The sequence below is a fragment of the Electrophorus electricus genome, chromosome 10 (assembly GCF_041902795.1).
Source record: "Electrophorus electricus isolate QZ-2024a chromosome 10, ASM4190279v1, whole genome shotgun sequence".
Classification (NCBI taxonomy): domain Eukaryota; kingdom Metazoa; phylum Chordata; class Actinopteri; order Gymnotiformes; family Gymnotidae; genus Electrophorus; species Electrophorus electricus.
Window position 1 is genome coordinate 32,115,777 of NC_137506.1, and position 26,452 is coordinate 32,142,228.

General features: G+C 44.5%; 3 protein-coding genes across 9 annotated transcripts in view; 2 read left to right on the forward strand and 1 right to left on the reverse strand.

Moving 5' to 3' along the window:
• The window catches only part of crybg1a (crystallin beta-gamma domain containing 1a), a 46,258-nt gene extending 44,034 nt beyond the window's left edge, over positions 1 to 2,224 (forward strand). For all 3 annotated transcript variants that reach the window (XM_027028771.3, XM_081722264.1, XM_081722265.1), the window contains 2 exons: positions 298 to 457; positions 1,435 to 2,224. In XM_027028771.3, coding sequence (XP_026884572.2) covers positions 298 to 457; positions 1,435 to 1,523 — 249 coding nt within the window. In that variant the 3' untranslated portion in view covers positions 1,524 to 2,224. The remainder of the gene's footprint in view (positions 1 to 297; positions 458 to 1,434) is intronic.
• Positions 2,225 to 2,230: 6 nt separating this feature from the next.
• rtn4ip1 (reticulon 4 interacting protein 1) lies at positions 2,231 to 16,708 on the reverse strand. 3 transcript variants are annotated; one of them, XR_014125717.1, is made up of 10 exons: positions 16,158 to 16,708; positions 14,308 to 14,459; positions 11,345 to 11,413; positions 10,782 to 10,906; positions 10,179 to 10,227; positions 9,855 to 9,991; positions 6,584 to 6,767; positions 4,029 to 4,121; positions 2,862 to 3,182; positions 2,231 to 2,748 (listed from the first exon to the last, which is right to left on the reverse strand). XR_014125717.1 is itself a non-coding variant. In XM_027028779.3 (9 exons), the coding sequence occupies exons 1-9, from the start codon at positions 16,459 to 16,461 to the stop codon at positions 3,060 to 3,062; spliced, it is 1,236 nt and encodes a 411-aa protein (XP_026884580.2). In that variant the 5' UTR covers positions 16,462 to 16,708; the 3' UTR covers positions 2,231 to 3,059. The 3 variants fall into 3 exon arrangements, 1 of the variants encoding a protein (XP_026884580.2); XR_014125716.1 differs by having other exon boundaries at positions 2,231 to 2,766; XM_027028779.3 differs by having other exon boundaries at positions 2,231 to 3,182.
• qrsl1 (glutaminyl-tRNA amidotransferase subunit QRSL1) lies at positions 16,179 to 24,537 on the forward strand. Of its 3 annotated transcripts, XM_027028777.3 has the most exons (12): positions 16,179 to 16,252; positions 16,715 to 16,932; positions 17,376 to 17,535; positions 17,723 to 17,821; positions 17,904 to 18,000; positions 18,641 to 18,808; positions 19,213 to 19,388; positions 20,211 to 20,323; positions 20,668 to 20,860; positions 21,515 to 21,632; positions 22,564 to 22,769; positions 23,784 to 24,537. In XM_027028777.3, exons 2-12 carry the CDS (start codon positions 16,909 to 16,911, stop codon positions 24,032 to 24,034), a joined length of 1,605 nt encoding a protein of 534 aa, XP_026884578.2. In that variant the 5' UTR covers positions 16,179 to 16,252; positions 16,715 to 16,908; the 3' UTR covers positions 24,035 to 24,537. The 3 variants fall into 3 exon arrangements, with proteins under 3 accessions (XP_026884578.2, XP_081578392.1, XP_026884579.2); XM_081722266.1 differs by lacking the exons at positions 16,179 to 16,252; positions 16,715 to 16,932 and having other exon boundaries at positions 17,393 to 17,576; XM_027028778.3 differs by lacking the exons at positions 16,179 to 16,252; positions 16,715 to 16,932 and having other exon boundaries at positions 17,393 to 17,569.
• Positions 24,538 to 26,452: the final 1,915 nt, after the last annotated feature.

Sequence of the window (26,452 nt, forward strand, 5' to 3'; positions counted from 1 at the left end):
TTTAGATCCATATCACCCATCAGGGCAGCAGTAACCAGTGATGTTTCTTTACACACACAAACCAAACAGTCCTGCCCTTGGTCGTGTGCCTCACAGTCCTGCTCTTACACAGCTCATGTTTCTGAGGTGATTCATGACACAGGTTCTCTGTGTACCAGCAAAGGTTTTCACAAAGGTAAATTTGGGTTAAGGAGTGAGGCTGTCTGGATCACACCATTCAAGCTCTGTGTGTCTGTGTGTATGTCGGTGCTCATTCCCACATGGGTAACTGCTCCCTTTTCTTTCTTTTGTGAGTAGATGGTTGAGGACTGTTGCCTAGCAACGGGCCCTATGCTGTTAGCGGGCAGCCGCCTGACTCTCTCTCCTGAGGCCATCAACGAAACTCAGTTCTGGAACATCACAGCAGATGGTCGCATTCGCTCCAACCTGAAGCCTGACCTAGTGCTGGAGGTCAAAGGTGTGTGTGTGTGTCTGGCCTCATCTACTCTGGATGTTGTGCTGAGAATCTCATGCCTGCTCGGACATTTGAAACCAAACACAAGTGACCACAGGATCACAGACGCTGTCTGAGATGAAGTTACAGGATCAGAGAGAGGATTGTTCCGACACGTACGCGGGGCGCATGCTGTGATGGAGGGAGGATCTCCAGTCTTTTTCTTCTTTTTACCAGTTGAAATGTCCGCATTTGCGCTGTTGTCGTTTTCACATAACATTACTCGCAAATTGAGCGACGTGTTGGACATGAAAGCCTAAATGGGCCGATAATTAGATCAATATGAAACACAGAATAAAAGAAGGTTTGTGGAATCAAACACATTTTTTAAACAGAACCAGACACGGCTGGAGGTCGGTTTGTGCCATAAGGCGGACGTGACGCACAGCGATTAAAAATTCCTTCACATAGGACACACCTGCGTTTACTCTCCTTTAATTCCTTCATGAGTAATTAGAGACTCCATATATCTGTAAAGATTTCCAGGTTTTCGAGTGACGGGCCGTAGGACAGAGGAATCGTGAAGGCAGCAATTAGAGATATGAGATCCATTGCATGGGTATATACGTATTAGGTTAATTATATTCAGGATTATAGCACAGGCGTCTATTCCCCACACACTCCTAGCCAGCCTCCCGCACACCTAGAGTTAAGAGCTAGTCCCCAAACCAGCAGAAAGTAGCTCTCAGACAAGCTTAGCTGGTGTAGCTCTTCTAAACTTGGCAGAGGTAGAAGTTGAGACTCGTGTACAAAATACTAATCAGGCCTGCCATCTTGTGGCCACACGCAGTAATAGTTTTGAATGTTCACATCATGCACCAATAAAGTGGATTTTTGTTGTCCATAATTGTAATGGTATACATTTTTTCCACATTTTGATTATGACCCAAATATTTTCTCTTTATTAATGCGGCCTAATGCATTCTGATCATATTTTCCAGGTGGTCAGCAGTATGATAAAAACCAGGTGATTGTGAACACGTTTGATGAGACAAAGTCCAACCAGAGGTGGACGGTGGAAATAGTCTGATAGACGTGTAACTGACTGGCCTCAGAACCAGCGGCCACGCTGACAGGAACCTCCTTGAAGCAGTTCCTGCAGGATTACAAAACTCTGAAGTGTGAGCCATTTGAGGACGTCCCGTGAAGATCTCCAGCAAGGGCTTAAAGACTGAGGAAAGACCAGCCAGCCGGCTGCTTTCTTCACTGGACTGTTCAAGGTTTTGCAGGCTTAAGTATTAAAGCGTCTACTAGAGTCGGAGGTACATGGAGATCCTTACAGAAGTATTTCCAACATGGGATGCAAAGACTTTGCTAGTTATAGCATGAATGTGCTCTGTTTAAGTTGGATAATTCCCTAAGCAACGTCATTTTTTTAAAAAAGGCAAGAAGTCCTGCAGTAAACGTCACATCTATAATAGCACAAGATGACCACTGGTGGCACTCTAACACCACCCTGTGTGTGTGTGGGCTTGTAAGGACTGGTGCGTTACTACAAAACACACGAGTAAATGAACAATAAGCAGTCATGTACACACCCCAGTGTGTCAGTGTTATAAGACGGTATGTATAAAACTTCTCTTCTGTGTCTTTTATAAAGTGCCTTACGTTATTTAGCTTCTTACACTCCACGGTTTACTTCAGAATATGGAAATGACTTGTCTGTTGTATATTTCTAAATCTGTAAAGACAACTGTTACATTTTATTATGAATAAAATGTTTTATTTTCCCTCATTTTCCATAATAACTGATATATCAAAGTTGGGTCATTCAGAAAATGACAGTTGAAACAACAGCATAAGACACAGGAATAGGTGTTTTATCATCCCTGAAATATTTACAGGTGCCTCCTTACTGTTCCATAAGACAATAATTCACAATCCAATAAACAGGCAAAGAAACAATAGACAGTTGTGTTAATATTGGGGGAAAAACCCACAAAGCAGCAGCTTGCATAACTGGTCTCGAAGAGGCAAGGTTCCGGATCTCTGGGCCGAACATCACTGCTGTGTGGCGCTGATCTCCAGACCCAGGTTGTATACAAACAGCTGCTGTGTGAGAACTCAGTCACACTGTTTCATTTGAGAAGAAATCTTCCAAATTTTCTCTACAAAGCGATTAATAGTTTTGAGCTGGTGTGTAAATTTTGCCCCTGACTGCATCCTCATTGATTGATTCTTCAAGTAATTCCACTGCAAGCAGGAAAGCAGTTAGTCACCCTCTAGGTTGAGAACACTGCACCTGGAACCAAGACCTGGACAAATGAATCCATCTGTAAACGAGACAGCTGGAGGGTGAAGACCTTGGACTTTATTTATTTATTTATTTATTTATTTATTTATTTATTTGTTCGTTTAGTACACATACCAGGACTGTTTGTGTAAACAAACAACAGCTCCTACAGTCTAAGGTTTAGTCTTGTGCTACTGAGGGTTTTCTTGGGATAATTGTCGCTGCCGATTCAGCCACAAGCTTGTCATAACTGCTCAGTCCTTGTTTCCAAGGTGACAGATAACTTGATTCAAATCGGTGAGTTAACCAAATCATTCTCCCCAGTTGCTATGGTCACTCTCCCTGCACCCTGGCAACGGTAACTACTGTTTTGCCGCGGGCGTGTCCACCCTCAACTTTCTGGAAGGCCCGAGGAACCCGAGGGAAGGCGAACTGCTCCTGTAAGACTGGCCGTATCTGGAAGACAGAGACGACTGCGGTCAGTGGGAGTCAAAGGGCTTCCAAGATAAGGCAGGAGCACAGATGCTGAGAAATGAGGGATGTTTTTAAAAATCACCATTATACCTCCCAGAAAAGGACTTCATTAACTGTAAGCGCTCTTCTTCAAAACCAACAAAGAAAAACACATTTAAGAGGCAAGAGGACTCAGAGTGGCAGAGGGGATTCACCACTGTAGAATTCCTGCACAGCCAAACATCAACACAGCAACGATGCAGTCGAACGGTTTGTCAGACTGGGCCGTTGTTCTCTCCAACTGACCCCCTGCTTACATCCCTTCCACCTGTAAGGGGGGGTCGTAGCCTGCAGAGGGTCAGTCTCTGTGAGCACGAGAGACCTGGCGAACCTAAAACACCTCCTTCAGTCTCTGAGAGAATGCCCATGTTTCAAGTTCGGTTTATTCGTCACATACATAGTCATACAGTATAACTCGCAGTGAAATGGTGGAGAGTGCTCTGTCCAAACTGAGGAAAAGAAAACAGGGGTGCATAGAGAAATATAGATATTCCATAACAAGACTAAAGGGTGCAGTACAACTCTTCCAGGGAGAACAAATCAGACTGTTGAGGACTAGATCAGTCTCCTTCTCTCTCTTGCTTACAGCAATGACATACATATGGGCAGTGGGGTCTCAGTGGTGAAGGTACTGGACTAGTACTCAGAAGGTTGCTGGTTCAAGTCCCACCACTGCCAGGTTTCCACTGTCGGGCCCCTGAGCAAGACCCTTAACCCTCACTTACTAAAGTTGTGTTCAGTCAGAATTGTACGTTGCTTTGGATAAATGCGTCAGTTAAATGGCGTTACCTTTCCTGCATCTACGAGTTCACAGATTTCATCCAGTGCTGAGCCACTCGGAGCGAAGAATCCCCACCGATAGTGGACACCTTTAGTCAGATGCTGTGGGAGGAAGACCCAGGAAGAGAGTTCACACATGAGTCTCCAACATTCCTGCCTAGCTCTTTGTTAAAAGCCCTCTGTGTGTGTGAGTGTGTGTGTGTGTGTGTGAGTGTGAGTGTGTGTGTGAGAGAGAGAGAGGGGGGGGGGAAGGGTAGAGGGGGTATCTGCGTAAGGTGAATCCACCTCACTTCACCCACCTTCCAATTAATCCTCTTCTATTCATGCATTCATTCAATCCCCCTACACACTCAAACCCTCTGCTTCCACGAGATGTACCCCAGAGCAAATGTGAACTGAAGCAAATCGAGTGGGTATCAGGTGGCGTGGGCAGGTGTGATTGAGACAGTGAGGCAATTGATTAGGAGCCCTTCAGTTCTAATTCGTTTGCCCTGCTCGTGTGTTAACACTGCTACATGTATAGGGGTTTCCGTGCTGCGGCAGTAGTGTAGCCACTTCTGATCATGACCCAGTCCTGATCCTGTTAGAGTACAACTGGATCAGTGCAGAATTGTGCGCTTGTTCTTAAGACAACCGTATGCCACGTATGACTCGTAGAGAAGTGTCTCTCATGGTAAAATGTTCAGATGTACTTCCTGACTAAACCACTAAGACACTTCCGCTATTTTGTTTCAAAAGACTTGAAGACTTATTAAAAAAAAAAAAAAACATTATTTCATGGATTATAAATAGATTATACAAAGTAACAATACAATATACACACAGTGATAAACAAGCATCTAAAAGTTTTGTTTTGGGCTTTTTTTTGGACTAAAACATGCTTTCATACGTTCAGTGCAGCAGACCTTCAGGAGTAAGGTTAAAGTCAAGACCGATGTCTAAGTACATCTCTTGAAATCAGAGCACTGATCCAATATCAGATTATGTTCATTTTCAGGGTCAGATTACTCTGGAAATCCGTCCGCGCAGCAGGCTTGTCTCATCCTCAAGGTTTTTAGCTCATGAGGAGGCTGAACAAAAACATGGACAAACAGTTTGACGGAAAAGAGCCACGTGGACGCAACAGTGGAGAGGACCTGAAAGCAAAGCACACGTGTTCACCTGAGCTGGAGTGACCTCAGCGGTGGTCATTCGGTGAAGTGATTTCTTCCACTCTTTGGAAGTCTGCCTCTATACTTTACTGATGTTAGTCCGTTTAATAAAAAGCTGTGAGAATGATGTGTTAGTATTACAGTTTAATAACAAGCTGAACTGCCCATGCCTGCTGCCACGACTACTAAACCTCCACATGACAATTACACAACAGTAAAGTTCTGTGCTCCAAAGGGCACCACCGGAGGCAGGTTAAGCCAGGACTTTCTAGTCTTCCCCAGTCTTGCCGCCCTTTTCTGATCGAATCACCAGTCTGAAAAAAACTGACACTATTCACCCTGAAGTTTTTTTTGTTTTTTTTTGTTTTTCCAGGAAACTCTTGTACTAAATACAAGAATACAGTTAAGGTCTGTTAAGGTCATGGGTTTTCACGTGGAGGATTTGATTTGTTTATTCAAGAGTTCGTCATCAATTTTAAATGAGAATCATTTTTAAGGTTTGAAGCCTACTGTGGAAAACAGCAAATGACTCACATACACTAGGAAAGATACCCCCAAAAAATAATTATACACGCATTTGTGTCTGTGTGCGTCTGTATTAGTGTTATCTGCTGTATTTTATAATTTACAACCATAAATATCTTTTAAGGAACTCTGTGCAAAACGTTTCAGTGTTAAAGCACTGCAGACTCCACACTCTTCGGATGCTACCCCCATAGTCTTTGTGCTGAGCTTTGTGGGTGCCTACATTTACAGGGGTCCTGAGGCTCAACCCCCACAGAAGTAGAGGGCCAACTGTAGATTATTAGCACAGAGTGAGACGTCTGACATCTAAATGCATTTGAGATCTGAGCGCATATGCAGAGATGGGATCAAAATTTCATATTTTTCTTTCTGAAATCAGCACATCTTGCATCATGACTGGTCAAATTGCTTCTTTATAAGAGGACATAACATGTAATCAAGCCCAAAGTGAATATGTAGAGATGTTTCTTATTCATTACTAAAGCAAACTGTTTCCAAGTAGGTTTGTTTTATTTAGCCTGACTTTAGCTCACAGAGTGATTCTACTGTGTCATCCAGGTATAGGGTACCTGTGACAAAAAAACGTGCTTAACCACAAAGAAAGAACGTTGTCCCTGTTTTCTTGGAAAGAACATTTTGCGGAGTTTGTGGTAAAAAGGTGGGTGGTACAGCATGTGACATTTTAGGAGGATGGGGCCCATATCAACCATGACTCTAAAACTAAAAAAAAGAAGAAAAAAGTGTGTTTTACACGTCTCTCTCTCTCTCCGTCATAAAAGAACATAAAGAACCTCAAACCCTCACAAATCCTTCAACTTTTCCCTAAGAGGGAAATGTTTTGGGTGCTACATGGAAACAGCTTCATAATGGCAAGAGTCCAATATATACCTTCAGCGCCTTGGTTGCTATGGTGACTCCACTCCGCATCATCCCATCAGCGAGGCCCAGTTGGTCCGTATTACGCAAGAAGGGGGTTACCAAGGTAACGTACTTAGCACCACACCAGGGTTTGAGCAAGCTGAGGGCCCAACTCTCAGTCTCACCACCAATACTGTCCAGAATCAGATCGAAACTGAGAGAAAGAGAGGAGAGAAGGAGAGTGCACGAGAGAGAAAACACCATGCTGGAGGGATGAGGAATGGGGGATGGGTCTAAACGACATCCTGGCACTCAGTAAACATGTTTACAAGGTCACTACACTTATTTAAAATACACTGAAGTTAAAATACAGATCTAACGCCCGCACTGACAGGAATATCTGCATACTGTCACAGTCATGTCAAGGTTACCGTCCTTCCTCCACACAGCTTGGATATTTTGGACTGAACTGGTTCTTCTGAAGTATGGTACAACACAGCAATTCCAGTACAACAGCACAGCAGATATGGAAATTTTTTTAAACCTTTCCAAGTTGTTCATATTTTGTATGCTTCATGCCCTTCTTAATGCCCCCCCATCCACACACACCTCTACAATGACGAAGCAAAAACTATTTTTTGGAATGTAAATTTCTTCAAATAAAACACATTCACATACTCCCAACTGAGCTCTGGTGCACCACACTACGATCACTGAAATGCTTGTACAACTTCACTGAAGTCCACCCGGGCCTTCCTGACAAAGAGGAAAGACACACACCCCTGCTGGTGCACATGAGATGGGACTGTGTCCAGGCGTAGACAGCATTTAAAGGGCCCGAGAGCACTGCAACCCTCAGAGGTGTCGTAGGAGGTGGAGGAGTTAGGATGTTTCAAAGGGTCTGTCACTTACAGAGGCCCTAAAAAATGTAGGTAAGAACATTAGGTCTTTCTCCCCCCCCCCCCCCCCACTGGAGCCCAATGTGATATCTTTTCATGGGGCCCAAAATCCCTGGAGGCACCCCTGGTAACCACCATTTCACAAATGAAAGATTAGAGCCACAAACATCCTAGATCTGGCTGCCAGCCAGAGTAATCAGGGATAAGGGGCCCTTGTCAGACAGGTAACCAAGAACCCAACGCTCACTATGAACCAGATCCAGACTCCTTTATGGAGACAGGAGAACCTTCCAGAAGGACAACCATCAGTGCAGCACTACACCAATCAGGCCTTTATGGTGGACTGGCCAGAGAGAAGCCATTCCTCACTAAAAGGCACATCAGAGCCTGCTTAAAGTTTGCCAAAAGGCACATGAACGACTCTCAGACCACAAGCAGGAGAATCCTGGTCGAATGAAATACTTGGCTGCGTCCACCAGCAGCACTGAGCATCATCTAATTCTGTGAAACACAGAGACCTGGAGACTTTTCAGGATCAAGAGAATGATGGATGCAGAAAGAGAAATGGTAACCCTGCTAAAACCTTTTCCAGAGTGCCCAAGATCTCAGGCTGGGGCAATGATCTACATCTCCCAAGGCATACCACCAAGAAAACCAAGGAGTCCTGAAGTGGCCCAGTCTGAGTCTGGACCGGAGCCCAATAGAGCATCTCTGGAGAGAGCAGAGAATGGCTGTGCTCTGATGAACCCCATGCAACCAGACTCAGCTTGAATGGTTCCGTACGGAAGAATGAGAGGAATGTCCATCAGAAAGCTGAGCCAAGCTTGTAGGATCTCTCCCAAGAAGACGAGGTCATCATGGTTAGCGAAGGAGTTTTAACCAAATAAGGGTCTGATACTTATGCAAATGGAATATATATGTTTTTTGTTGATTTACAAAACTTGTTTTTGCTTTGTTATTGTAGTTTTTCTGTGTGGATTGATGAGAAAAAGGAGAAGGCTGAAACGTACTAAAATGAGGAAAACTTAAAAGCGTCCGAAAAACTTTCATATATACTGAAGCGCAAACCAGAAACAAAAGAGCAGAACTGGCCATTACAGTCAGCGGTGCAGTTGGCTATAAACCGTAAAACTATACTGTTCATCCAACAGACCAGGTTGGGGGGCATAACAGTAGTGGCAGAATCCATTCTTTTACCTGTTGCCAGGCAACAGAGTCTGTGAAAGGGGTGGTGAAGATCATTTACAACGCCCCTGGCCTTGTCATTGTTTACAGCGTTTGTGGTAGGAGATCGTTTACAGTGCTTGTGGTAAGGGGTGTTGGTGGGTGGAGAGGCCCTGATGATCAGGTCTCATACTCCACTCATCAGGCTGCGAGACATCTGCTCAGGACGCCGTCTGCTGTCCCCCTGTAGAGGAGGTAGTGGGGGAGGCAGACCTCTTCTCATCTGTTGCAGGACCTGAAGGTTCTGTCGAGCTTTCTGAATTAAGCAGGGGGCGTTGAGGGTTCCCACGACCTGCACACTAAAGGAGCTTGGAACGTTTGGAACCTTTGCCTCTTCCCTGTCGAGCCACTGAGGTGCAGTGGGTAGTGCTCACTCCATGTCTTCCTGAAGTCAACATTTATGTCTCTAATTTTATCAGCAACAATTAAATTTGTCTCTGTACCAGTCAGCGACCTACCCAATTACCTTCCTGTATGCTGTCTTGTCACTGCCTACTGTAGTATCATCGGCAAACTTGATTATGTGGTTCGAGCTGTGCAGCACAGCCATGAGTCAGAACGATGAAGGGTTAACGGGCCGAGCACACAGCCTTGGTGGACGTTTCAGGATTAGATGCACGAAGCATTTTGTGATGATTTCCACGAGCACCACAGGACGAGTCATTGAAGCCAGAACATTTATTTTGCACAGAAATATCAGTAGCCCTTTCAAAGCTCTTGGGAACGGCTGCCTGGATCAGGGAAGTGCTGAAGACGTCTGTCAGGGCATTAGCAAGCTAGTCAGAACATACCCTGATTATGTTTTGGACCTCTCACAGGTCATCTCCAACACAAGGATTTTCGTGCAATGCTGTGCTTTGTACGATTCTAGAATCAGTACGGACCTTCTCTGTAGCTTGCTGTTGGAACATGTCCCAGTGTTACTGAATACTAGATACTGAAGCCCTTAAGTGCTGAGATTTCAGCAGGCCTGGTTCTCCTGTTTGGCCCATTTAAGCTGTGGTCTGTATTCTAGAATTAACATAACACAGATGTGGTCCATCTGCTTGTCTTCAGAGGCATCTTTGCCTGCATTGGCTGGTACCACTGCCTGTTCACGAGGAACTGGTTGAATTTCTGAATGCTAGGCTTAGTTGAAGTATGAATGTGTGGAGTGTTTATATCAGAGCTCTACTGACTTTTCCAGACTTTTCAGTGTCTTCTCCACAGGCCTTGCTGTGTAGTCCACAACATCGTCAGCTCCAATACCCCTCACCAGGTGCTCGGCATTCTGGGAACATGTGACTGTCACATGGGCACCCCATGACTTCAGCAACTACAAAGGGATGCAAATTTCAGGACTTTCATTCCAGAGTGTCAGTGTTCATGGCTGAATAATGCATGATGTAGAGACGACGTTCTGTATAATCAACGTGAAAAGGGTAAGAAAAACATGCTGTCAGACAGTTTGTGTCAAGACTCCAACACAAAGCACTTGTCAGTGTTGCATCTGCTGACCTTACCTGTATGGCGAAGGTTCCAACCCCTCCTGAACCGCCAAGGATGAGAATACTGTGTCAGAAAGCAAAAAAAAAAAAAACGGGGAAATCCTCAAAATGTAATCTACACATCTAAAAATATCACATGTACACCTCACAGTTAAATACTCGGAGACTGAAACCAAGTTCAGAGACCGATAGACTGTGAGAACCGAAACGAGTCAGTCCGATCGATCAAGCTGGGATAGAGCTGTAAGGACCAACTCCTAAAGGCCTGCAAGGGGCAGCATTTGTGCGTGCCCTGCAGTCGACCCTCATTGCCCATCAGGACACACGCCAGGGGTCCTTCTGGGCTCTGTGCCTTTGATTAGAGAACGCTCTTTTAAGAGCTTGACGGGGACATGAGACAATGGATGAGATGGGCGGCAGGGGAGGGGCTAACTAGGCCAACTCATGGTTTAACATAAAGTACATTTTGGGAATTGGGTTGGTGAACCAAGGACATGTGAGCATGAGTGTCTGGCTCCAGCTGAGAGAGACTGAGAGAATGAGATAAGAGAAACAGAGAGAGTGCGCAAGAACAAAGGAAGAAGGGAGGTGAATGCTGAGCGCGTGTCGGGTACTTGCCGTTTCTTGGCACAGTTGTCTTTGTTCAGGCCTCCCGTGTTGACGAGAACAGACCAGGCTGTGGAAGCTACGTAGGGCATACAGGCAGCCTCCACATGACTCAGTGATTTGGGCTTATGTGACACCTGAGCCACACACACACACACACACACACACACACACACACACAAAATCAAAAACATTGTTTGGCTTGTCCTTTATAAAAATGTAGTGATTCATCAGGACTGCTTCCTGGTAGCCTGTAAAATGAAGAAGCAGACTGTGTGTCCCCATGTGATATTTCGTTCTACTTTGACAGAGAACAGCAAAAAAGGACACAATTCATCAATAGGAAAACCATAGTACAAAAAGCCCTGGAAGAAAAGGTCTTCCCAAAATAAATAAGAAATGATAGAACCTCAAGACGTCTCACTTGGGTGAGTTTTTAGTAAAACCTACAACAGAAGAAGAGAAGGTTGAGGTCATAAAACATCAGAGTGAGTGTCTCTGAGCAGACCGCTCACACTAAACACACTAAACACGTGCCTTCCTGTACGTAAGTATTGGCTTTGATTTGTTGTTACCTCGTTAGCACTGAGCACCACAAACTCGGCCAGACTGCCTTGCTTCCACGGGGGAACCGCCGCCCACACCTGGCAGACAGAACAAACATGCACACCAGCCTCCGTCAGTTTTATTACAACACAAAAACACGCATCTTAACCATCTGATGACATGTTAAAAGGAAGGGAAAAAAAAATGACAACCCCTGCAGGGTGAACATTACAGGCTTACGCAGTTTCTCCAGCCTTGCCTACCAGATTTAGTCCATGGAAAGTTAGGTCATTATCTAATCAGCTGGTTAACTGAACATTACCACTGATCCAGAAGGAAGACACAGCGGTTTGTTTGTTTTTTGCTTTTCAACGATTAATGTTCGACAGAAACAATATCACGATTTCACTAATATTGGATAGAAATAATAGCATTCAATTTTACTGATGTACACTAGAACACCAAGATAAACATCTTAGATTTTCCCTAGGTTTGGATATTCAGTCATCTAGGCACCATTCATCTCCTGGTGCCCGGATATCACACCCAACATCCCCGCTGTTTGTCTGCGCAGGAAAAAACACACTTCTGTCTTTACATCACCAGTCGTCCTTCCCTTAAACCAGGCTGTGCTCCACTGTGGTGCTAAGAATACTTCTCTAACTAATCTGAGAGGTGGAGTCGCCCTAATGCAATGTCCCACAATGCCCTGCTCCACATTCCCCAGGTTCTGGGATTAAGCACACAATTGGCACAGGGGCTGGCCCTTCGCTAATACAGCACGCTGCGCTCTGAGCCTTGTGTGTGACAAGGGCGTCAATCTCAATCAATTTAAAGACCATACAACAAAAACAAACAAACAAACCAAGCATACTCAACAACACTCATGTTTTATATTTTTATAAAACATTTCTCTATAATGTTTTGATTTAAACTGTTCATTTATTCAGAAAGGTACAAAAATTGCATCAGCAAAATATAGGCCCTTGAAATAGCCATAGAAACATGAATACTTAAAATACTGAAAATTAAAAACTATTCATGAAAATAGGCCACATTAGCCACTGATAACTGCTCATCCTCTGTAAATGACCCCAGGAGCTAGGTCTATTTGCTTGAGCCAGACACCTGTTGCTGAAGGTGTCCGTCAATGAGACAGAGAGTTTGGTGAGATGATCTGTTTATCACCACCACAGAGGACAGCTGCCCATACTGTGAGATGGGGCACATCTACAAGACATGGACAGCACACCTGCGCCATGTGGGCAGAGATCTGGCTTCGTTTCCAGGATGAAAGGATGGAACTGGCCTGCTCCAAGCAACTTGGATTTGGCCTTGAGTGTGCCACTGCGGTGAAGTTCTACCAGCTTCATTTGCACGCTCACGGGCGCTCACGACACATCAGCTGGAAATTTACGGAAACCCTCAAACTGAACTAGAAACCTGACGTCACTTGACTTCAGTCTTGAAATCTGCAACTCGTCTTGCAAACTCAAAGTGTGATAGCAAAAGCTTGGCAAGCTGGAACGTGACCCAGGTTACAACAATGCAACTGAGTCTCCCATGTGTGCAGTTTGGTTTGGAAGGCTGTCACATGACAATGCACGTCACGTCAATGCCATCAGATGATCATGACCCTGCAGTTGTAAGATCAATAGGTTTAGACATATCGCACCAAAAAAACTCTGATCACAGGCATCTTTCATCCTTTAGCTCTGTGACTTCATCCTTGCTTTCCATGAAATTACAGATTTTCTTGCGCAACTCAAAAAATACATCTCTTCAGCACTTTTCCTTGACGTAGCCGTCCCACTTCTGTGAGGTAAAGAATCCGTCACATCAAGAAATGACGGACACAGACGCCAATTTAAATCCTTGGGTCTGACGGATTTAAACTACTTTCATTACAGCACACGCGACATGATCCAGCTCTTTAGCGCAAAGCGCCTGGTGGTGTGTAATATAGGCAGGCTGTCAGCACCCGTGCAGTTGATCCACGGCAACTTCAGGTCATTCTCACATTTCTCCACTTCCTGAAAAAAATCCTTTCCCATGCCCTGACTTAACACCCTGATGCTCTTCCGCAACTGATAAGCTGGAGTCCACCCCACAAACGAAAACTGACAATTGAGCTGTGCTCTCATCACTAACGAGTGAAGAAAAAGCTTAGAGAGTCATTTACTTTTTCAATGACCTGATCCTGTAGGTTGGTGCTAACTCATCCAACCAATCAGCTACTACATTTCTGCTATGGCTGTCATTTGCAGGTTCTTTGCTTTTTTCTGGACACAGAACGTCTCAAACGTTAAGCGTGCATGCTCTCAGTAAAAGGTCAGACAGACTTAGCCATTTCTTCTGACATGATCAAACTGGCTTTGACCACAGTAGCATGCTGGGACTTCTGTCTTCGTAAACGTATACTGGGCTTCAAGGTCCTTCATCATCTCTGTTGCTTTCTTTTGTTTCTGCAGTCTGTCCAACTCTCAACATTTGTCACAGTGTTTTATCTTGCGCCTAATGTTGTATTTCTTGATAATGGCTACATCATCTCCATAAACAAGACAGATAACTTTAGTCTTAGTGAAAGCAAAAAGGTATTCTAGTTCCCACCTGTCTTGTAAACCCCTGCATTCACTTTTTTCTTTTGGTCATTTTTTCGCTAGTTTTTTTTTTTTTTAGCTAGTCATATGTTTATTGGACTGCTGTTGAAACTCAATCTGTAGCAATGACTTCTCAAAATAATTTTCATAGCCTAGTTTAACCGAAGTCATTGCAGTATTATTCTATTCTAAACTTTCTAATCCGTCATTTGAGTTGATGACTCTGCAGACGCTGGTTATTTGCACTGGCCCTTGGATTAGGAGATTTTGGACTTTTGACAGAACCGCTGAAATTGAGAACATGGTTGTCCAAGATGGGGCTTATGGACCTTATCCTTCAGTATGACCTCAGATGGGTCAGACTGACCGAGCGGAGGCAGGCAGCGTGTTACCTCGTCCCCCGGCTTGAAGTAGGACACGTCCAGGCCGCACTCCATGATCACGCCGGACACATCTCGGCCCAGAATCAGCGGGAACTCGCTGTCTGTGCGTTTGATGTTCAGAGGGTCACGCTTCATCTTCAGAGTAGCAGCACCGTAGCCACCTGTCAGAAGCAAGCAAACAAACACCCTCAACATTGACTTGAGCACAGATGCACAGGAACATGGAATTCAGATTGGGTATGTTTAGCTTCCAGGGCGCCCACAGCTGTGTGGCCCTCCTACACACGTTACAAAAGTTAGAACCCGTGCGTCTTCTAATGGAACCGAACGAAGGTGGAAACATGGAAAATAAAGGCCTTTCCAAACCGCTTAGTGTGACAATATTTAACGATAAATCCACTGAATGTTTCCTTTAAATTCTGAAGATGTCCTCTAGTTTTTTGTACCACTACTTGTATAGTATATCAGAGACACGTAAAAGCCATTATACGGGTCACCCCAGATATGATTCTGTTATTTTATATCATTATAATATCCATCTCCTCTCTTCTTGGGTTTCAAGACCATTTTATTCCTGGTGTTTGTGATATTAGTAATATGGTCAGACTAGAATGTAGGGCTGAAACGACTCCTCGATCAACTCGATTTCTAAAAATAATTGATGCAAATTCTGTGTATTGAAGCTTTGTTAATCCATATAACTAGATCTGTGATATCCCTGCGCCCTTCATGCCTAGTCCTGAGCTCGTGAACAGAAGCGTGGGAGCCTTACCCAACCAACGTTAACGTGAGGTAGTACTCTAATACCTCGTCCTACTGGAGAAGAGTGCCACGATAATATGAAAAAGCCAAAAGTGACTTTTTTGATGTCCTTTGCCGTATTTTCTGGAATTGTTACGGAGGGGCTACGAGCTGCCAGACTCCAGTCTCTTCACACCATTAAGATGGATATGTGGACTAAGAGACTCGGGAGGCCATGCAGTCGTGAAAAAATATCATGGATACCATTTTAAAAATTTAAATGAATAAATTCATTTACTTATTTCTTTTTGGATTTCAGAAAATGTTTTAAACCTAGAATGTAGCACTTAAATACACTAAATTTGGTTTAGACAGACACCATATGTAATGTAAGCAATAAAATATTGATTTCTCTAAAATAAAAACCAGTTAGTTGTTCATTTTAAGAGACCTGTCTTATCTTATAGATTTACTATAACTCTTTAATAAAGGCTAATTTCTTATAAGATTACCCAATTAATTGATGAAGTAAATGACAATACTCGACAATAATCCATTGCTGCGGCCCTCTTAGAATGAGAGCAGATGTACAGTTTTTTTTTATACAACACAGTCTTTCCCAAAAGGAAATGTATAACTGAGAACTTTTCCCTGCAGCAATACTTAAAAAATATTAAAACACATTTCCACTGCATCTGCCATATATACAAACAGCTAGCCAGCAAGGTTTCCAAGATGCCTGACTGATTTGTCCATGATACAACCCCGGAAATATGAACAATAAAGAGACAACAGACATTTATAAATACATTTTCTCATACCACATAAGGTTAATCCTGCAGGATGAAGTAAGATTAAAAAAAAGAATAATGTATACCAAAGATGAGAAGCAACTACTGTAAATGTAAAGCTGTTCCCTCTACATCTGGGTGCATCAGTGAACATGTTAGTGGTTTTCCCAGCTACCAACACACTGGACTCATGGCCTCAGCTCATCAACAGGCCCGTGCTGAGTTTAACATGGGTGTGGGAGCAGGGCTGAGGCTGCACATGCGCCTGGGACACTCTGCACTCATCATGCACTCGGACTGACCCCCTGTGATAAGAGTCCCACTTACCCCTCATGTTTATGTCGATGGGATTAAGGCCAGCTGCATGGACTTTGACAATGACTTCGTTTGGATAGTCTATGATTGGGAAACTGGCATTTTTGGTAAATCTCAACACGCTGTTGTCGCCGTATTTGTCAATGACCCAAGCGTGCATTACAGTGTGGCGTCTGGTCGCGGTGCTGAACGCCCTGTAGTGAGCATGCATTGCAGTGCTGAGCGCCCCGTGACCTCCACGCGAGGAGACCACAGCTCTGCCACGCGAGCCGCCGCTTAGCTCGCGCCTACACACTAGTTTTCGGAATGCATTCATGATAAATGTTGCCGGAAGTTGACTTGACAGATACACACTATCTATTATTACCTGACAGATACAAACATTTCACTTCGTAAAGACACAAATAGCTTGTGTACTCTCTCATTAGCCGGCTATGCTATCGCAAGCGGAATAGCGAGAGGACATTAACAGCGGTATCCGTGTCCATAATGTCTCCTTGGTTCAGTTTTACGGTTCCGTGTCCATAATGTCTCCTTGGTTCATGTCTCTTGTTTCACGTGTCCTGCAGGGTTAGCCCGGCTCACCTCTAACCTCGCGGTGTAAACCAATCCCACAATGGATTACTTCTGCAACGGACCAATCACAGAGCAGAAAACTACCACGTCGCTCAGATCAACGGGAACTAACATGTCCGCCCCTAGTTGTGGAGCGATGGGATGATTTGAGGACATTAATTCAGGACAAACCCAGACTTTTACAGCAATGTTGGGCTTGTCGATAAAAGAGGTAATGTACTAAGATACGTTTGCTCCTAAGTGTTGTGTGTGTGAGTACTGTAATGAGTGTTTTTCTCACGTGTTGGCTAAGAATGTGCATCTTATGCGCTCCAGGGTTGAGCTGCTAACGTGAAGTTTATTTCTTATCAAAGCCTGACTGAATAAAAATATTTAAAAATAATATTTAATAGCTAATAAAACAATTACAAAGAGATCCACTGCATCGCGTTAACGTCTGGATAAGATACAGCAGTGTTGCTGAAGCTTTTATCCAAAGCGACTTCCAATTGTGACTGAACACAGCTTGAGTAATGGAGGGTTAAGGGTCTTGTTCAGGAGCCCAACAGTGCAAACCTGGCAGCGGTGGGACTTCTGATCACTGGTCCAGTACCTTCACCCGTGAGACACCACTGCCCACGTGATGTTTAGTAACACTCGTCTCGCGGTGCCCAGGTCTCCGCCGCGCTCAGGGACGGACGCATGTCCGCCACGCAGCTGTGCAGGACATGTCTGGACCGCATACAGGAGACGCGCTGTCTTAATGCCTACATCACAGTGACAGAGGACCTGGCCATGAGACAGGCCCTGGAGGCAGACGGCAGGCTGAGCATGGGTGCGTCTGGGTGCCAAACGTGCCAGCAGACCCGGTCAGAGGTGCATCTGCGTATGAAAGAAGATTGTTCTTGTTATTATTCGTAGTATTCACATAGTTTAGTGAATGCTTAAGTAGTGAGATGAGATAGATGTGTGCTCTCATTGCCATGGTGATTTGACTTTTGGCTTGGGTGTCCCTCCATCAGGTAAACCTCTTGGTCCACTGGATGGGATTCCGTTCTCCGTTAAAGACAACTTCTGCACGAAGAGCATAGAGACAACCTGCGGCTCTCGCATGCTAAGAGGTACGCGAGCAACCGCACGGGAATGCTGTGGAATTCTGGTCTCCTGTTTCCTGTGTCTCATCATTGTCCTTGTTGTTTGTAGGATATCGTCCTCCATTTCATGCCACGGTCGTCCAGAAGTTATTGGACCAGGGTGCCGTGCTATTAGGGAAAACCAATTTAGACGAATTTGCTATGGGGTAACTCAGACTGAATCTTGGACCACTCCGTCATACATCATGTATCATACCAAATCACAGCCATCTATGCATTTGCATGTATGACACAAATAAATAATAAATAAATAAAAAAACACGTAAAATAGCCTTTCGTGTAAATCTGCAGTGTTTGCATGTTTTAATTCAGCCACCACCCTCTGTGACCTGCTCTTAGGTAACACCCTACCCCTGTACTCGGCATCCTTGTTTTCTAGCTACACTTTACACGCATATAGTTACAAGCTGCAGCCCATGTGTTCCTCACCAAGTTTCTCACTTGATGGTGTCTGAGCACAGGATCACAACTGAAGTGTTACCATGTCAGCAGCACTGCTGGGTTGAGAGTGCTTCACCACACGAAGCCATCCTGTGGTTAATAGATGATTACTAAAGAAGGATTGCGCTCACGAACTCTCCATGGCAACGCGTGGGCTATAGGCACCTGTTGAAACACCCTTGGCGTGTTTCGTGTAACTTGGTTCGTCTGTCAGCTCTTACGTGTTGCTGTTCTGTAACACATGCTGTAGGGTGTTTGGCACGGAGGTCTGTGTATATGTTCTGAACACGACTTCTCTCTCTCTCTCTCTCTCTCTCTCTCTCTCTCTCTCTCTCTCTGTCTCAGTGCAGGCAGTACAGACAGTGTATTCGGCCCAGTGCGGAATCCTTGGAGCTACGCTACACCATACTGCACGTACCACAGCGAGGGGAAAGACCCGGAGTCTGATTGGGTGATCACGGGGGGCAGTTCTGGTGGAAGTGCGGCTTCCGTTGCATCCTTGAGCAGCTTCCTGTGAGTAACAGATACCTCCTCCACTACAAGTCTCACACTAACCTTAGCAATTCGACGAGGAATAGCAGAGGGAAAAAACTCTGTGGAAACGCTTGCTCCAAACCCAAACCACACCCTGCACTTCTTCTGTGACCCACCCTGTACACCTGAAAACGTTTGAAAGGCTTAGCTGAGGAACTTGGGAAATATGAGACCTGCTCCTGTAGCTCCACCCCCCCATAACTGAATATATCTAATCAACTAAATATTAGTCATAAATGCCCTCAGAGTTGGAAACAGCATGTCCATGACAGAATAATCACATTTTGCCTGAGATTGAGTCTTCTTATACAGATCCTAACTGTGTGTGTGTGGGTGGGTGTGTGTGTGTGTGTGTGTGTGGGTGTGTTTGCACATGGTGTCAGGTCTCTGGGTTCTGATACAGGAGGCTCCACGCGTAACCCTGGTTCTCTGTGCGGGGTGGTGGCCCTGAAACCCACCTATGGTCTGCTGTCTCGCCACGGCCTTATCCCTCTGGTCAACTCCATGGACGTTCCAGGCATCCTTACCAGAAACGTCCAGGACGCAGCCACAGTTCTGGGTATAAGGCCGTGCAAATCATGATTACCAACATTTTAAACACATTTCACAAAAATTGTCAGTTAGCTTGATAACTCAAGTCAACAGTTAAGCTTGTCTAATATAGGAATTCCAATGCTACTACAGCTCTGACTTGTTATCTAGATAACTGAAGACTGGTTAGATAACTAGTTAGATAACTCCTGCTCTGTGGGTTATGATTTGTTTTTTGATTTCATGAGCTGTTTGTAAGTACTTAGGAGTGGTTTCCTATGATTAATATAGAGCCTTTATATATAGAGCCAGGGTGCTTTACAGGGAGATGTATTATCTTTTTTACAAACGCTTACTAATGAGAAGCAGCAGCCAATGTGCACACAGTGTAAACCACAGACTGGCACTGTGGGTGCAAGGGAGGGAGGAGGTTAAGACCAGGACAGAGCACCAACCCTCCATGTGTTGGGGCTGTGGGAGGAAACCCACACAGACCCAGAGAAGGACTCCACTCAGGACCCCAGCGCTGAGAGGCAAGCATACGAACCATCAAGCCACCAGACATCGGGACCAAACTAGGACTTCTAGAAAGCCAGACTAGACATTAATTGCTTATTTTTTCATTATTAATTCATTTTTCTCTATTGTGACTGTTGTCACCCAGAGGAGGACGGACCCCCCCGCCCCGAGTCTTGGTTCCTCTCCAGGTTTCTTCCTCGTGCTCTAGGGAGTTTTTCCTCACCCGTGTCTTGCTCATCGGGACTTGGAATCTGACATTTGTAAATCAGCTTTGTGACTATATCTGTTGTAAGCACTATGTAAATAAACTTTGATTGTATTGTCTCTGCAGGTGTTCTTCAGGGTCAAGATGAAAAGGACTCCACCACAGTAAGCGTTCCCGACTCTCCCGCTTCGCTCCCCGAGGATTTGGACATCAGGGATGTTTGTGTTGGAATACCAAAGGTACTGCTACTGTCCATAATTTCTTTTTCGTTATTAACTCATAACTAAAACATTAATCAATGATGGAACGTGTTTTTTTCTTATTATTATTGGTTGCATTTCTGTAGCGCCTTGCTCAGACTCAAGGACGCTTTACAAATATTGCTCTTTTTTTGGGGTTCTTGCAGGACTGCAGCATTCGTAAATGTTTGTTTTTTATTTTTGCTACACGCAAACGCAGCACGAAACATATGAACAAATCCACATCAGCACCGTCGCGCTTCGGCATGTGCGGCAATGGCAAACCTCTGATGTCTTAGCCTTTAACTTTTTGTGAACATCGTTTCTCCTGGTTGCCGCTACAGGAGTATCATGCCCCGGGCCTGTCCGCCGACACCCTGGCGCAGTGGGATCGCGTAGCGGGCATGTTCGAGCAGGCAGGGGCTCGTGTGATGGAGGTGTCACTCCCGCACACGCAGCACTCCATCGTCTGCTACCACGTGCTCTGCTGCAGCGAGGTGGCGTCCAACATGGCGCGCTTCGATGGCCTCCAGTACGGTACGGTGGGTAGGGAGGAATTGTCATGCTTGCGTTCAGCCCACAGTTTTGTCCACAGTTTTCCATGTTTACACTGGTCTCCTCACATAAATAATTATTCTGGCTTTGATTCTGACACTAGAATTGCCACAGCAACTAATTATTGAGCCATTTATTATAATGGTGTAGGGTGGTGGTAGTTCAGTGGTTCAGTTACTGGACTAGTAATCAGGAGGTTGCCAGTTCAAGTCCCACCACTACCAGGTTGCCACTGGGGGGGCCCCTCAGCAAAACCCTTAACCCTCAATTATTCAAGTTGTGCTCAGTCAGAGTTGTAAGTTGGGTAAAAGTGTCAGATAAATGAATGTGTAGCTCTGCAATTAAGAAAGTCTTATTTGTAGCCATCATGAACCAGTCCAGTTTTGGGTGACACAAAGCTCCCAGTTCACCTGAGCTGAGAACAATAAAGTGGGCCGAATTATATGTTGGGCTTTACAGGATCTGATAAGAGTTTTGAGTTTATGGATGAATAAGAACTGTAAATCTTAGCTAACCAGAGAAAAGTTAAAGTTTTAACCAATGCAAACTAGGAACAAAAGCCTAATTCATAATTGGGAAGAATATTCTTGGAAGTGAATACCTCTTACCCATAATCCTATGTGGGCAATTTGACAGGTCACCGCAGTGAGGTGGACAGCTCTACTGAAGCTCTGTACGCCACCACGCGACACGAAGGCTTCAACGATGTTGTGAGGCGGAGGGTCCTCTCGGGAAACTACTTCCTGTTGAAACAGTGAGATGCTTCTTCCCTGGCCTGTGCGATGGGCACAGGTTGGATAAGGGTCTAGTGGGTCGTTATTTCTTGCGGCTGTAGAAGACCTTGCTTGTCACCTTTTCCCTAAACCCATAAGTCAAACGCGAGGCCCACAGGCCGGATCCGGTCCATGGAACGGTCCTGTCCTGCCCGTGAGTTTTTCTTTCTATTCCACGAGGCGCTTTGCGCTAAAGAACTGGATCGTGTCACATGTGCTGTAATGAAAGTTTACAGAATTAGTTTACAGTTTAATTCTGTCAGAGCCAAGGATTTAAATCAGCCTCTGTTTCTGTAATTTTGTGATGTGATGGATTCATTACCTCACAGAAATGCTATGGCTACGTCAAGGAAAAGTGCTGAAGAGATGTGTTTTTTGAGTTGCGCAAGAAAATCTGTCATTTCATGGAAAACGGATGAAGTCACAGAGCTAAAGGATGAAAGATGCCTGTGTGATTGCTGACGTGTGACAAAGTTCCGAGCCAAACTGGGCTTGTGAGAGAATCAGATGCCTCATCGTAACATGGGTCATGTCCCATACATCACACACGGTGACATAAAGAGCCGTAACAGTTATCAGTGGCTAATGCCACCTATTGTCATATGGATGTTTTTTAAAAAAGTTTTAAATATTTCTAGCATTCATGTCACGTTTCTAAGTCTGTCAAGTACCTGTATTTTGCTGTTTTGCAGATTTTGAATAAACAACACAGTTCTCGTTATAGCAAAATGTTATTTAAAAGTGAAAGAAAAAACGTGTTCTCTGCCCCATGCATTTGTTAAGATTTTTAACATGACCCTTAAGTAGTTGACTTTGACACCCCTGTCCTAAAGGGAAAGTCGTATTTTATTGTATTTTTAATTCTTTTTCTGGTGGTAAGATCTGTCCTGTTAATTCTCTGTCTGTGGGCAGGAGCCATGAGCGCTACTTCGTGAAGGCACAACAGGTTCGACGTCTGATCGCGGAGGATTTTTGGCGCGTGTTCCGTGCAGGAGTCGACGTGCTTCTCACGCCTACCACCCTGGGGGACGCGGCACGCTACGCCGACTTCATCCAGGAAGACAACCGCACACGCAGCGCTCAGGAAGATGTTTTTACCCAGCCTGTCAACATGGCAGGTACAGTCCTCACGCGCACACCCAGAACAGATGAGCGGGTGGGGGTGGGTGCAGAGGTGTACACAAACACATCATTTGATAAAATGATGAAACAGGTGCAAAGAATTTGTCCAGAAATATTCCATCTTTCTGCCTCGTGTTCATTCTTTTGTCTTAATTTTACGTATTTTAAGTGTTGTGCACTACACAATGTTTATACCCACATTGCTCAGGGAGGGTGTGTGAGTTTCTGATGAAGGGAGTGGTGTTGTTTGGTGTGTTTGTTTCATGAGATACAAGGCATGATTTACGTTTAATACTTCAGCTGAAATACCTGCAGTTAACGAAAAGAGGAAGAATGTTGCCTAGTCTTAATAAATCCATCTTGTGCCTATAGCCTATGCATTGGCTATAAAATTCAGTTACAACCACAGCAAATTATGGGATTATTTCTGCATTGTGTTGAAAACACTTGGCACCGCTTGTTTGAATAAAGCACATATGTTAGATACTCCGGTAACCAGACCGGAGTAACCTGTAATATACTCTGAGAGCACTCATGAGCTTCCTGACCCCAAACCATTGGCCTAAGACCCTAACAGCAAATACCCCAGCAAACACCCCCCAGTAGCAGTTCAGTGGTGAAGGTACTTGTAATCGGATAGTTGCTGGTTCAAGTCCCACCACTGCCAAGTCACCACTGCTGGGCCCCTGCGCAAGACCCTTAACGCTCAATTACTCAAGTTGTACTCAAGTTGCTTTGGATAAAAGTGTCAGCTAAATTCCATAAATGTAAATAACCTGTTAGTCAAGATTCTTTGGAAGAATCTTTCGGTAGATTTGATTAGAGTTTTCCTGTGGGCATGGTTGAAAATGTTTGTAAAGGTCACTGACTAAACCACACCAGCAACTACAATGTTCAGTCCCACTTCTAAATGCACCAAATTCAACTAATTATTAAGTATTTATCCAATCATGGTGGGACTTGTGTGTCAAGTGTGTGTGCGTGCCTGAATCCACCTCTCCACATACCAGGTCTCCCCGCTGTTACTGTGCCAACAGCCCTCTCAAGCCGGGGCCTTCCCATCGGCCTACAGCTCATTGGTCAGACCCTCCAGGACAGGAAGTTGCTGACAGTAGCTCAGTGGATGGAGCAGAGGCTTGACTTCCCCATCATTTGTTTCCATGATGACACACAGGGTCAGGATGGACAGACAGGGTCAAGAGAGAGAATGCAATTCAGGATCATAAAGGATAATACCAAGAGCCATGCAGTAATAAAATGAACACAGGTTTGTTTCAGGACTGATTTCCATTGGGGATGGTGCCTGTGTAACCTATGAAACCATGTTCAGTAAACATCTCTGTTCATGTACAGTCTGGGTGTCTGAACGCTGAATTACTTCTATGTTTCTCTGATAACCTGTTCGGGTGGAGAAAGAGAGAAGACATTGACTCAGTAATCTGGTCCTGTAAACTACAGCGTGTCTCGGTCTTTAACAAATGAGACAAAACAGGCTTTATTTCTACTGTCTAAAGTTATACCCTTGGCATGGGCTCATGTTTTGTGTGGAGCTGCTGAGCCCTGCGATTGTTTCCTGATTGGTTGAGGTGTGACATTCTCCAATCACGTGCATTGCTTTTTTTATTTTTCTTTCTTTCTTTGTTTTTTTAATCAGATACAGAAGATATCTTCAGGATGCAGATCTGGGGTATCAGCTAGTTTACCAAGGGATGTTGTAATTGTAACAAAGTTAATAAAATACAATGACAGAAGTCATGAAAGAAATTATTAATTCATTGACTTATTCATTCGTACATTTTGAAAAAGCCGATCGCCATGTGGCATAGTCAAGTTTGCTATGCCCCATCACGGCCCAGCCAATGATGCATGTCTAATTCTCTCAGACACGGGTGTACGCTGGAGGAAGTTTGTTTAGGTTTTGGTAAACCTCTGTAAAAATAACAAGTGCAGAAACAGAACAAACCCTCTGTTTGGTGTACATTTCTGCGAAGGCCTCTGTCATCGCCACTGATGACCCTGTCTGTTTCGGTGGGTGTATTTTGGGTGTATGATTCAAGAAAACACTGGTTTGTTCATTCAATAGAATCAGAGTTTTAACGATGACGTGTTGCACAGACATTTTACGTGCTAAACCTTTTTCCATATTTGTTCATAAATGTTTGTATATAGTGTGTGCCCATATTAAGGTACAGAAGCACATAGTATCTGGACATCACCGGTTCTGTGTTAAGCTCAGTATTGAACAGAGCCGCCAAACTCGCAGAACTCCCCACCTGTTGCCATATTCTATAATCTAGGACTTGACCATGAAGGTTCGGAGGTGCCTTTTAGCTGTGGGTTCTCAAAGCCGACCTCCAGCATCTTCACTCCAAAGTTGTGGGATGTGTCTCCTTCACTCTACAAGCCAGCGTTTGTTGTTACAGTAACACGACCTTCTCGGTGGCTTATGTTTTGTAAACCTCGTGTGACCCAAGGTTTTGCCCCACCAGAAATAATGTTGGAAAGAAACAACACGATGATGATGATGATGATGATGATTAGTGACTACATGTTGAAAAATCATCAGAATGCCCTCAGTGGCTAAGTTACTTATTTATATACTTAATATTTATACTTACCTATTTATTTATTTATTTATTTATTGCTGCATTTAGCAAACACTCTTATACATCCAGTGTGACGTGTGCTTATCTGTATGGGTTTGCTGGGAAACCCCTGACCTCAGTGTTTCTAGCGCCTGCACACTAACTGCACTAATAGATGTGCTACACCTATGCTGAAATGGTCTTTGCTTATTAAAGGCAATGTGTTCATGAAGTAATTTCTATTTATTTATTGAAAACTTGCTTAAGGTGTTCAGGATCCAAATGGATGCGTTAAATTCTGCTGTTCACCGCTGTCGTAAAAACTGATGGTCATCACATGTACTTTTGAAAACACTTCGGTCAGAAGGTGTGTCCAGGGTCCACTGTGCTTAGACACAGTCAGCCACAGCTTCCCTGGATGTGCTTGTGGAAAGAGATCAGGCAAAACCCCAAGACGGACGTCACCATCTGGACCCGGGACTTTCACAAGCCTGTGTAAACACTCTCCACTTATTTCTTTGCTTGCGCACTCATCCACACACACACACACCTGTGTCTATTTGCAGAGCCTTTCATGACACAGGTGCAATTCTCATGCATGTGTATTTCCCAGGGCGTAAATATCACCAGTCATGAGGGGTAACAATTTAGCGCTAATGAAATGACAGCTACTCGAGAAGTCTGCAGTTTGGACGGAACACCTTTCTGTCCCACGTGGGACACACACACACTGTTCTCTGACGCTGTCTGCAGCTCTGTGACTCCCTTCCTCCCTGGTGGTGGGTCTTCTTTCTGTTCATGGAGAGACCCCGCCTCTAACGCGCATGAGTCAGTGAATCGCCTCCTTTTCAGTTTGTGCTAATAATCCCCTTATAAGTTGAATAAGGTCACAAAGAGCAGGAAAGGATCAGAAGTATAAATAAGCTACTACCACTTTATACTTAACACAAGAGGGCAGGCCACACTTCTGTGATACACACCTAAAGTGGACAGACCGACGTGGCTTCAAAGTGTGGTATCGTTTCCTGCTCACAGACATATCTAACCCAGTCAGTGACTGATCTGAGTGTCAGAAACTATCGTGAACAAAATAA

What these genes read in the sequence shown, in the direction of transcription:
- qrsl1 (XM_027028777.3), top strand. Translation starts at nt 16,909, where the DNA reads ATGTTGGGCTTGTCGATAAAAGAG. An exon ending in TGGGCTTGTCGATAAAAGAG is followed by an intron (nt 16,933 to 17,375) that starts GTAATGTACTAA and finishes CGCGGTGCCCAG; the next exon opens with GTCTCCGCCGCGCTCAGGGA. An exon ending in TTAGACGAATTTGCTATGGG is followed by an intron (nt 18,001 to 18,640) that starts GTAACTCAGACT and finishes TCTCTGTCTCAG; the next exon opens with TGCAGGCAGTACAGACAGTG.
- rtn4ip1 (XM_027028779.3), bottom strand. Translation starts at nt 16,461, where the DNA reads ATGAATGCATTCCGAAAACTAGTGTGTAGGCGCGAGCTAAGCGGCGGC. An exon ending in CATCGACATAAACATGAGGG is followed by an intron (nt 14,460 to 16,157) that starts GTAAGTGGGACT and finishes TGCTTCTGACAG; the next exon opens with GTGGCTACGGTGCTGCTACT. An exon ending in TTGGAACCTTCGCCATACAG is followed by an intron (nt 9,992 to 10,178) that starts GTAAGGTCAGCA and finishes ATCCCTTTGTAG; the next exon opens with TTGCTGAAGTCATGGGGTGC.